At 47.0% G+C, this 12,500-nt stretch overlaps 1 protein-coding gene across 1 annotated transcript in view; it reads right to left on the bottom strand.

Moving 5' to 3' along the window:
• LOC134444668 (stromal membrane-associated protein 1-like) overlaps positions 1 to 12,500 on the bottom strand; it is a gene marked incomplete at its 5' end in the record, with an annotated part of 153,577 nt that overhangs the window by 38,008 nt on the left and 103,069 nt on the right. Inside the window, one exon of the mRNA XM_063193904.1 lies at positions 8,322 to 8,400. Coding sequence (XP_063049974.1) covers positions 8,322 to 8,400 — 79 coding nt within the window. The remainder of the gene's footprint in view (positions 1 to 8,321; positions 8,401 to 12,500) is intronic.

Genomic DNA, 12,500 nt, shown 5'->3' with positions numbered 1-12,500 from the left:
GTTGAAAAGACATTTCGTTATAAACGCGTAGCAGAGAACAGACATCTAAACAACATCAGAGACAGAACTGAGTATACTTCAACACACCTTTCAACACAAGCCTTTGAACCAAACACACACACTCAAACATTGAGACACACACTCACAGACAGACACAAGTCTGCTGTGGACTCTAGCAGTAGCTCAGACAGACACAGGCACACACAGACACACACACACACTCTTCTGTAACTCGCCAACACCTATACTGCCCTACAATCTAAGAACGCAGTAACTCTGAAAACTGCAAACTGAGAAAAAAGGCTTCAAAGTTTCCCATATGGTGCGACAACTGTGTTGTCGGTAAATTGGTGGTGACATTTCCTGGTAATGCTTGTTTAGGATAGAAATTTAATGCACACAAAAAAAACCAAAAAAACCAACATTTATGTGTCTTTTTGCCACAAAAAAACAGAGTTACTGCGTTCTTGGCTGGTACTACTGCCACAAAATGGAGTTACTGCAGGAGTTACTGCGTTCTTGGCTAGTATTACTGTCTACTCCCAAACCAGTCCCATTGGAACGTGCAGCAGTAACTCGCCGACTTCCTGCGTTTTTGTTTTGTACGACATAACCTTTGAATACAACAAGCAGTAACTTTTTTGGTCATTTTTGCACTTTCAAAATGAGTTTTCTCCAAAACGGTATGGTGTTGGACCACCATTTTTTGACACAAGACAAATGAGGTAGTTTAAAACCCATTTCCGATATAAAAAATTTTTTCGACCATTTTGAGTTACTGCGTTCTTGTTTTGCACGGCAGTATACACCGAAATAGCTCTTGCCACCCAAAGCATAAAAGTCTGCCTGAAAGGAAGAATCTAAAGGGACAAAGACAACATTGGCCTCACGATCGATAGCTGGACGCTGCGACTATAGACAGACTCCACTGCTATCTCTCTCTCCCTCGTCAGAGCTGATGCTGCTCTTCTTGACATAGACACAAATCCTGCTCTGTATCAACACATACGTACTAGTCACCACCGAGGACATGAGGGAACAGGTGATATGAGAGGGAATGAATGGAGGAAATAAGAGGGGATGGAGAGAGAGAGAGAGAGAGAGAGAGAGAGAGAGAGAGAGAGAGAGAGACAGAGACAGAGACAGAGACAGAGACAGAGACAGAGACAGATGAGAGACAGAGAGAGATGGCTAGGAGATAAACATGGCAACTGATGGGTAAATGGGTGGATGGATGGATGGTGTGTCATTGGTGCACAGGTGGACGCAGATGAACTGGGGATGAGGAGGAGGAAGATAGGGGAGCAGGAGGAAGATAGAGGAGGACGAGGAGGAAGATTATGAGGAAGAGGGGGATGAATATAGCAGAGGAGGAAGGAAGAGGAGTAGGAAGAGAAGAACACAGAGGAAGAGAGGAGGAGGAGGAAGATGATAGAGGAGGAGGAAGATGAGAAAGAGGAGGAGGAGAAGAAGATAGAGGAAAAGGAGGAGAGGAGGAGGAAGAGGAGAAGAAGATGATAGAGGAGGATAGGGAGGAGGAAGAGGAAGATAGGGAGGAGGAGGAGGAGGAGGAGGAAGAGAAGATGAAAGAGGCTGAGACCGTTAGTGTTTGAGCCGGACTAATTGATTGATGATTCAATGCTCATATGTTTTTTTTTTCCTTTTTGTGTCTTCCAGTATATCTTGATTATGCTTTGGCAATGCAACATACAGTACGATTAGTCATCATACTGTAGCAACACAGCTCCACTCAACATCGCTTCCAGCTTCCAGCAATATGAGGTGAATACATTGAGGAAAAAACTCACACAAAACGAAAATCAGACATTATTACATTACACTTAGATGACGCTTTTTGTGTCTTTTATTTTTTTTTAAATGAGGGGCTTTTATGCCTTTATTTGATAGGACAGTCTGAGATGGTGACAGGAAGCGAGTGGGACAGAACGGCGGGGTGGGATCGGGAAATGACCCCGGTCGGACTTAAACCAGGCTCCCCGTGGGCATGCAAGCCCACATGTGGGGGGCTTAACGCGCTGCGCCACAACGCCCCCTCAGATGACGCTTTTGAATCCAAAGCGACTTATTATTTGTCAGGGTTTTTGTTAAAGTCCCTGGAGCACATCAGCCATGGATGGATGGATGGAGGTGTAGGGAGAAGTCAGGTGGGATTTGAACATAAAACCCCCAGATTGGAAGACCAACTTCCAAACCACTAGGCCACGGCTGGCACAGACCTCACATGCTAATGGTAGCTGTCTCGACGGGAAAGACAGAGCGGTGAAGAGGTGGAGAGCTGGACAACATTCTTCTTCTAGGCCAGTGATTCTCAAAGTGTAGTCCGGGGACCACTGGTCCACAACAGAGCTCAGAAGTCAGAAGTCAGACAGAGTTCAGAAGTCATAGCTCCACCACAACAAGACAGGCTTGTAATGTGAAAAAAGTAAGTGATCTGCATCGAAATTAGCAGTGTTAAATTAGCAACCGTAAATTGTCAAATCAGTTGACAAGTGGTCCCTGAACATTTTTGGGGGGACAAAGTGGTCCTCGGCCTGAAATAGTTTGAGAAACACTGTTCTAGGCTGAGAAGAAATATCAGAAGAAATCAGAGGCTCTTCTTAGCACGTTCTACACCCGCCAACCTTGAACTTTAAATCTCAAGAAAACCCTAGAAAACCTTAGGAGAGTACCTGAGAGATCAGACAGATCTTTTTTTGTCTACGGCAGAAAAATATTGTATTTTAAAAGGGCACCTCTATACTACATTTTTCCTAAATTATACATGTATCTTTTGTATTATTTCACATAAATTTTACTCCATGTTCGTTCGCACATTGAAATGTTAATTTCTTGTCGCTTCTGTTCCTTATCGTGGGCATTACACGCTCCGGATTTAATTAAATTGAATTTGAGAATGAGGCTTATTTAGAATGAGGTCCCCAGTCAAGGAGGAAGAGAAGGATCACAAAAGAGGTTAGCCAGAAGAAAAAGGAGAAAGAGACTCAGAGAGAGAGAGAGAGAAAGAGAGAGAGAGAGTGAGAGAGAGAGAGAGAGAGAGAGAGAGAGAGAGAGAGAGAGAGAGAAATAGAAATAAAGAACAGCAATAGAGAAAGAAAGGCACAGAGGCAGGCAGAGGTTAAAAGACATGGAAGGAGATGGGACAGACTGTGACAGAGAAATGGAGCGAAAGAGACAGACAGACAGAGAGAGAGAGAGAGAGAGAGAGGGGGGGGGGGAGTAAAGGGCACAGAAAAGACACAGAACAAGAAAAAAACGACAGTGACAATAAGAAATGGAGAGTTCACATGTCTGTGGCCTGCAGGGAGAAAGGAAAAGGAAGTGAAGTGATGTGCAGTGAGAGTGTGGTGTGGTGGGAGTGGTGGTCGTGACAGTAGTGTGGTGGGGCTGGCTGCTGGTGGAGGTGGTGGTGAGGGTTGGGAAGGGTGGAGGTGGAGGTGATGGGGCTGGTGGTCGTGACTGTTGTGGTGGAGGTGGTGGTGGTGGTTGGTGCGGGTAAGGGGAGGGTGCCTCTCTCTGCTGGCTGACTCAAAGGTTAGGGAGCTCAGCCTGAGCGTCTCACAGCTGCCCCCCCCTGAAGGGAGCCTCCCCCCTGGGGGGCAGAGCCAGAGATCCGGAGCTCCCTCCCGCTGAATGTCACAGTTCAACAAGGGCCACCGACACACACATACGGTACACGCACACGTAGGAGCGCACACACATACGGTACACACACACGTAGGAGCGCACACACATACGATACACACAATAAAACATATCCACTCGCAAGCACGCACACACACTCACACGCGTTTCAAGACAAATCTGGTTGCACACACTTTGCAGAGACAGAGACATGCTCTCTCTCTCACACACACACACACACACACACACACACACACACCTACCAAGACAGACAGACAGACAGGCACAAACACACTGACACACAGGCATGCAAGCACGCACAGGCTCCCCACAGACAAGTGATGCAACATTGACTTCGGGGAGTCCAACTGACATTCAGGAGAAAACCTCTTACTGTTACTCCATTGGCTTTCAGCTGTACTCTGCTCTGCCATGTTAAATGTGTTGCCTGACGCCCATACCTTGAGCCCCGATAAAAAAAGTTGTGGACACTTTCGATACATTTCCTTTTACTTCCACCACAGCTCCATCAAAACACCTTTCCCAGCTCTGTCAATAAGTAGCTGCCTGAATGAATGTCAAAATGATTGACAACAAAACTACTTTGTAGACGGCAACACAAGTGAATAGACTGCATTTGGTTGTGTTGGCGATTGGGGAACAGTTTGATATGCCTTTTGAACACCTAAGAGGACAAAAAGTAGTTCAAAAAGGAGATATTATTGGTGTGCGTGTAATTGTTGCATCTTTGACTGGGACAGCAAGTCTTTGTGATGTATCAAGAGCCACAGTATCCAAGGTAAAGTCTGCATACCACCAAGAAGGATGAACCACATCCAACAGTATTAACTGTGGACACAAGAGGAAGCTTTCCATACTAAAATGACAGGTGTCTCGGTTATTTTGTACAACCCCTGTAATAGTCAACGAACCAATGAGAGATTGATTTTAGGACCACTTGAATTCATACAAACAATTTTGACAGAAAATATTCAGTTGATGGTAATCCAAGGCCTGCAATACATTTTAACTACAATTTCCAGATTTTTCTGACAGTCAAAGAAAATCACCATGAACTTTTTAACAGCCTGTCAAAAGCGACAGACCAAATGGCAGACCTAACTCTGACACCTGAGCCTCATTAGTAGTGTGAAGAGGAATAAAATGTGTTTTATTTTCACCAAGATGGGTGGACACTGTGATATGAGGCCACATTTAAGCTGCTTTACTGAGACAGCTCATGAGAACTCAAACATTCATTCTCCAACACAAACACACACAAAAGCAGACACGCAGACATTCACCGACACAGACACACAGACACACATACAGACAGGTACAGACACACACGCAGACACACACACACAGACACACACACAAGCAAACAGAGACACACACACACACACACACATACACACACACACACACACACACACACACACACACACACACACACACCACAGCACTCCTACCATGGTGCTCACTTCACCACCTTATTGACTGAATACAAATGTTGGTGAAATCTAATAAGAGCCAACAAATGCCTCTCCAGACTGTTGACTGAGGAAATGACTGTGCGCTGTGTACATACAGTATTTGTGTGTGTGTGTGTGTGTGTGTGTGTGTGTGTGTGTGTGTGTGTGTGTGTGTGTGTGTGTGTGTGTGTGTGTGTGTGTGTGTGTGTGTGTGTGTGTGTGTGTGTGTGTGTGCATGGATGAATGTAAGTGAGAAATAGAGTGACACAGAGAGGGAGAAAGAAGATGGCAAGGGAAAAAGATACACAGGGAGATGGCAAGAAAAAAACGAAAGACTGAGGGAGGTGTATGGCAGAAAAAAGGAGAGAAGAGAGACAGCTAGGAAAGACAGAGATGTCCAGAGCAGAGCAGAGCAGCGTTTTCAGGGGGCATCAACATTAGAGTCTGCAGCGTTTTCAGGGGACATCAACATAAGACTCTGCAGCGTTTTCAGGGGACATCAACATTAGAGTCTGCAGTGTTTTCAGGGGACATCAACATTAGAGTCTGCAGCGTTTTCAGGGGACATCAACATTAGAGTCTGCAGTGTTTTCAGGGGACATCAACATTAGAGTCTGCTTCTTCAGGGGGCATCAACATTAGAGTCTGCAGCGTTTTCAGGGGGCATCAACATTAGACTCTGCAGCGTTTTCAGGGGACATCAACATTAGAGTCTGCAGTGTTTTCAGGGGACATCAACATAAGACTCTGCAGCTTCAGCAGCCACTCGGTTGACAGAAACATCCATTTACTCAGAAATCCCATCTCCTTCTCCTGTCAAGCCATACATGCACGCACGCACGCACGCACACGCACACACACGCACACACACACACACACACTCTCCCCTTCATTTCTAAGCCAACATCTACCGGTCATGAACCTGTCACTCACCTCCTTTCCCACCCTGAGGCAAACACACGCAAGCGCACGCACACATGCACACACACACACACAGTCCTACAGACGTAAACACAAGCACACACACACACACACACAGATTGCCACCATCCCGCCCGCACGCACACATACATGATCACACAGCAACAAAACAGCCTCCAAATATATCCTCGGGTCTGGGCTGGGAAAGGGGAGAAGTCTCCAGAAGTTCCCCAGAAAGGAAAGGGCCATCCGTCCTGGAGGCTAGTGGCCGTCCCGGGAGCCTGACGGCTGGGCCTGGCAGGGCGAGTAGTGGAGAGGGGGCTGGGGGGTAATCAATTAGGACCCTGATTAAAGAGACACAGCCCTAGCCATGAGACTGGCCCCTTCACCACCACTACCACCACACAGACACAACACCACACAGACACAACACCACACAGACACAAACACAGCACCACACAGTCACGACACCACAGACACAACACACCACACAGACACAAACACACCACACAGACACAGCACCACACAGACACAAACACACCACACAAACACAGCACCACACATACACAAGACAGACCCAGACCCAGACAGACCCAGAACCACACAGACACCGCATCACACAGACACAGACACAGACACAGACACAGACACAGACACAGCCGTATGGTACTGTGCAGGGCCTGCCGAAAGACAGTTTCAACCAGGCCCTGGACAAAGTCACCTTTTAAAGGGCCCCTCCCCCTCAATACATACAGTGTAATGGGGCCCCAATTCATTGCCCTCATCTCTCCCTGGGCCCTGGACAACTGACCCATTTGTCCCCACCAGTAGGCTTCCCTTCCCTGACAATACTGGATTATGCCTCAGGCCAAGGGGAGACAGAGACAGCGGGGGTTGGGGTGGGGGGGAGAAGATGGGGAAGGAAGAGGTGGAGAGATGTGAGAGAGAGATACGAGGGGGCGGGGAGAAAGAGAGAGAGAGACAGAGAGAGGCAGAGAGAGGAAAGAGATAGCGGGGGATCGGGGGTGCTGTGGGAAAGATGAGGAGATATATACAAATTGCAGTGAGAGACAGACATCCCTTTTGAGGGCTTCTATCCAACTGTGAGGTGCTTGCAGGACACAAGGTCTACTCCCAATCAAAGACTAAAAATCCCAACCTGAATGAATATTTTATTGGCTACTGTATTGTTTTAACATAAAAAGGCTGCTGCTGGTCCTGCCGTGGCTGGGAGCAGGGTTTCGCCTGCAACAAAAATAAATAAAATAAAAAATAAAAACAGCAATATTTCCGGGATGTGACCACTTTTTGTTTCATTTCAGTACTTATTGAGCACTCGTTCAGTTTCAGAATTGATTGGGTTTTGGACAGCAGACCCAGGCAACCCATTACGTCGATTGCTTTTGTTGTTTTTCCACTTCACCTTTGCCCAAATGAGGCGGTGAGGTGAACCCAAGGTGACCCAGGTGGCCTGTGGCTATGGTGACCGGGTCATTCCATCAGGTCACATGACACTCCGCACTGCACCAACACAACACAACGCCACAACACACCACAACACACCACACCACACCAAACAGCACTGCACCACACAGCACTGCACCACACCGTATCCCAGCTGGCTCATCAGCAAGGTTGGATTACGGCACGGGCCTACTGGGCCCAGGCCCTGGGGCCCCATAGTGAAGGGGGCCCTACGACCCAAGGGCTGTCTTGTTGTCGAGCCCAGTGATCCATGGAGTCATAATCCAATCCTGCTCATCAGGAACAGTGTTCTTCAACCAGACACACCAACTAGTGTGCCATTAAAGATCGTCAAGTAGGGTCGCGGGGATATTATGGAATGGAAAACCATGTGCTCAAGAAAGAAAGTCACTACTCTACAATCTGTCTCCATCTCCCTCCCTCTGTCTCTCTCTCTGTTAATCTCTCCCTACTCTACTCCTCCTCCTCCTCCTCCTTCTCCTCTTTCACTTTCCTACTCCAGGTCACCGGTGCTATCGCCTCCAGTCAGACATCAGACGGATCCCCTTTCCTGCCCCCTGCCTGCGGAGTAGAGAGAGCCTGGTGGTGGTGGTGAGTCAGTTGGTGGTGACTGTGACCAACACCAACACGGTGAACCCAAATAACTGTAAGTTGCTTTGTACGCAGAGTGTAATGCAATGTAATGTCATATAAGGGGTACAAGGGATGGATAGAGGGTGGTGGTGGTGGTGGTGGCTTCTTGTGGTGTCGGCTGGCTGGCTGCTGAAATATTCAGAGGAGAGTCTCAAGTCTACTCACCCAGGCCCAGCAGGTCGATGGCCGGCTCAGCACTCTTCTTGGGGCTGGCCTTGGACTCTGTCTGGAGATCGTCACGCTTCTGTGGAGAGACAACAAGAGAGGAGAGGAGAAGAGAAGAGAAGAGAAGAGAAGAGAAGAGAAGAGAAGAGAAGAGAAGAGAAGAGAAGAGAAGAGAAGAGAAGAGAAGAGAAGAGAAGAGAAGAGAAGAGAACAAAAGAGGAGAGAAGAGAACAAGAGAAGAGGAGAGGAGAGAAGAGAACCATAAGTATACATGAACGCACTGAAAGAGAGTGAAAAGAACAGAGGCAATGAGAGGACACTTCTTAATTATCTCATGGGAAATCGAACAAAAGGCTACATCAATGGGAAAACGGCAAGATATAGCTGTTGGCACAGAGAATACATGCAAAAACAGCTTTGACACAATGCACAAAATGACTTAAAGGGACACTGTGTGAGATTTTTAGTTGTTTATTTCCAGAACTTGTGCAGCCCATTCACTAATGTTACCTTTTCATGAATACTTCACCACCATCAAATTATTAGTATTCATTATGACTGGGAAAATTGCACTTTTCATACAAAGTACATGAAAGGGGGGATCTCCTCCATGGTCCGTCATTTTGAATGTCCAAAAATAGCCATTTTTAGCTGCAAAAATGACATTTGCACAGTGTCCCTTTAATAGATTTTTAAATGAAATTAAATGAATTAAATTAAAGAAAACCCTTGAGTAAAGGAGCTTATTGTCCAGAAATGGTGTATCGCTTTAAGACATAGTGCGTAGTGCATGTTGTGTTTCTAAGCTGGACAGGAGCAGGCGTATGGTTGTCTGAGATGTTTAAGTACATGGGCCTGAATGCAGAAAGCTGTAAACAACACACTGCCTTTGTCATGGGCCTGCATGCAGCAAGCTGTACACAACACACTGCCTTTATCATGGGCCTGCATGCAGCAAGCTGTAAACAACACACTGCCTTTGTCTGTCAGGGGCCACAGGAGAGGATGTGGATGGGGGAATCCCTGCCTTCAATTCAACACGGCAAGGCATTCACTCACATAAGTGTGCAAGCATGCAAACACACACACCGCTGTCTTCACATGTGAATGCCTTGACACACACTGCCCCATTCCCACACAGCACGTCCACCACCCCACCCCACAGACATGGAAGAAAACTTAAAACGTCACAGACAATATAGCTCACTCACACACACACACACACACACACACACACACACACACACACACACACACACACACACACACACACACACACACACACACACACACACACACACACACACACACACACACACACACACACACACACACACACACACACACACACACACACACACACACACACACACACACACACACACACACACAGACACACACAGACACACACACACACACACACACACACACACACACAAAGAGAGTGTGTGGCATCAGAGTCCATCTCTGGCTGGTTATTGAGCGGTGTGAAGCGCTGCTTCAAAGGCACTTTGGAGGCTTCGTCTGATTGGCCAGCGCCCATCAGAGCTGATTGAGGCTGAGACACGCAGGCCAAATCCCTACTGAAGGCTGCATTGATCACCAGGACCTCCACACACATCATCAAAGACACAGAGAGAGAGAGGGAGAAAGAGAGAGAGAGAGAGAGAGAGGGAGAGAGACAGATGGAGAGAATGAGAGAGAGAGAGAGATAGAGAGAGAGAATGAGAGAACGAGAAGTAGAGATAGTGAGAGAAAGAGCATGAGAGTGAGAGAGAGAGAGAGAGAGAGAGAGATAGTGAGAGAAAGAGCATGAGAGTGAGAGAGAGAGAGAAGTGTGAGAGATGAGGGACTGAGAAATTGAGAGAGAAGGAAAGAATTCCAATTGCACACACAATCTACCACTTGTCACATGCAGTGACCGTCCCCTGTGTCTCTCTCTCTCCCTCTCTCTCTCTCTCTCTCTCTCTCTCTTTCTCTCATACGAGCACACAGGCAAACAGACACATGTACGCATCCACCAGTGATGGAAGTCACTTTAACCACACTGTGCACAGCACACATACTTGACTGCATCTGCACACACATCGGGGACACACATTCAACCCCCATAAGGGAGCAGACAGGTACTGCAGACACATCGAACAAACACATTCAACCCCCATAAGGGAAGACACAGGTACTGCAGACACATTGAACACACACATTCAACCCCCATAAGGGAACACACAGGTACTGCACGCACATCGGACACACACATTCACCACCCATAAGGGAACACACAGGTACTGCACGCACATCGAACACACACATTCACCACCCATAAGGGAACAGACAGGTACTGCACGCACATTGGACACACACATTCAACCCCCATAAGGGAACACACACGTACTGCAGAGACAGGTGGGTAGCTGAGCTGTAGCGTACCATTCTCCCTTTATGCCCACTGTGGCCTATAAGGCACAGCAGTACACAGAAGGGGAGAGCATAGAGGAAGAGAAGAGAGGATAGAGGAAGACAACAGAGGATAGAGAATAGAACATAGAGGAAGAGAACAGAGGATAGAGAAGAGCATAGAGGAAGAGAAAACAACTTAGTGTGTGTGTGTGTGCGTGCGTGTGTGTGTGTGTGTGTGTGTGTGTGTGTGTGTGTGTGTGTGTGTGTGTGTGTGTGTGTGTGTGTGTGTGAGTGAGTGAGTGAGAGAGCACAAAAGAAAGAGAAACCGACAGGCAGAGTAAAAGAGAAAAATGAAATTTGAATTTGAGAGTGAGACAGAGAGAAAACGGACAGAGAGAGACAGAAAGAAGATGGAGCGAGAGAGAGAGACAGAGAGAGAGAGAGAGAGAGAGAGAGAGAGGAGGGGGCAAGAGAGAGAGAGAGAGAGAGAGAGAGAGAGAGAGAGAGAGAGAGAGAGAGAGAGAGAGAGACAGAGACAGGAGGATGAACAACAGCATGGTTGTGTTTGTGTTTGTTTTTGTGAGGGAGAGAGCAGCATGCACACAAGTGGCAGATGCCTTATTAGCAAAAATGAAAGAGAATAATAAAGCCGATGTAGTCTGGATGGATACGTCAAAGAGTTCCTGATGTTCCTAAATAAAGCCATGAAGAGAAGACAAGAGCAGCGGGGAGAGAGAGAGAGAGAGAGAGAGAGAGAGAGAGAGAGAGAGAGAGAGAGAGAGAGAGAGAGAGAGAGGGACAGAGACAGAGACAGAGACAGAGAAATGGAGCAGAACCGGGAGGATTATAGATAGAGGAATGTCGAAAGATGATGAAATCACAGCACAGAATAGATGACGAGAGAAAAAGAAAAAGAAAGAAAGAAGAAACAACCAGATACCTTCTGAGTTATAACGATGACTTTTTCTTCTCCCTCTAAACTACGTAATGTTTATTTTATTCTGTTCTCCACTACTCTGTCCCCCTCTACACTCTCCTTCCTCTGTACTTCTCTACATCCATAATCTGGAGAATACGCTCCATATCCATCCTATTTCACCCGTGATCTACTTTACACTGCAGAGCAACTCTGCCATGTACAGCCACTACATGAGTGTTATGAAGTTATTGCAAGCTGCTCGGCTGGAGGCTAGCGGTGCGGAGCGGTGAACCCCTGAAGTGATTTCCAGAACTGCCGTAACAGATGTTGGTGCAGGTTCTCGCCCCCGTAGCACCGAGAGGCAAAGTGCTTACAGACAGCTGTTATTATGCGACCCCATGACACATCATCGCCAGAGAGAGTTTCAATGCCATAGAAAAACATGCTGCATCATAAAAAGGCCTGCACACACACACACACACACACAGGCACACACACAGCCACACACGCACATGCACGCACACACCTTGCCAAACAGCATTCATCAATATTTCTCCTTGTAAGTGTGCATGTACTAATAAGTCAGTGATTCCCAAAGCAGAGCAAACTGCAGCCCTGAGGTACATCGGACTTTTTTTTTTTTTTTTTTTTTTACAAATGTATGGCATACAATCACATTGGGATAGAGACAGAGACATAGGGCACAAAAGGTTGGGTTAACACTTAAGTTCTTCAACGCTACCAAATGTTCTTGTGAAAACTGCATCTGGTTCAAGATTTAGCACCGGCACTGGCAGTGGGCATTATTCCTCTGGTGACTTGAAACGGCCCATAGGCTGCTCCGAGAGCAGAGAGCCACC

The sequence above is a fragment of the Engraulis encrasicolus genome, unplaced genomic scaffold, assembly GCF_034702125.1.
Source record: "Engraulis encrasicolus isolate BLACKSEA-1 unplaced genomic scaffold, IST_EnEncr_1.0 scaffold_64_np1212, whole genome shotgun sequence".
In the NCBI taxonomy this organism is placed as follows: Eukaryota; Metazoa; Chordata; class Actinopteri; order Clupeiformes; family Engraulidae; genus Engraulis; species Engraulis encrasicolus.
The sequence above is the reverse complement of the archived record's forward strand: the minus strand, read 5'-3'. Positions and strand labels throughout refer to the sequence as shown.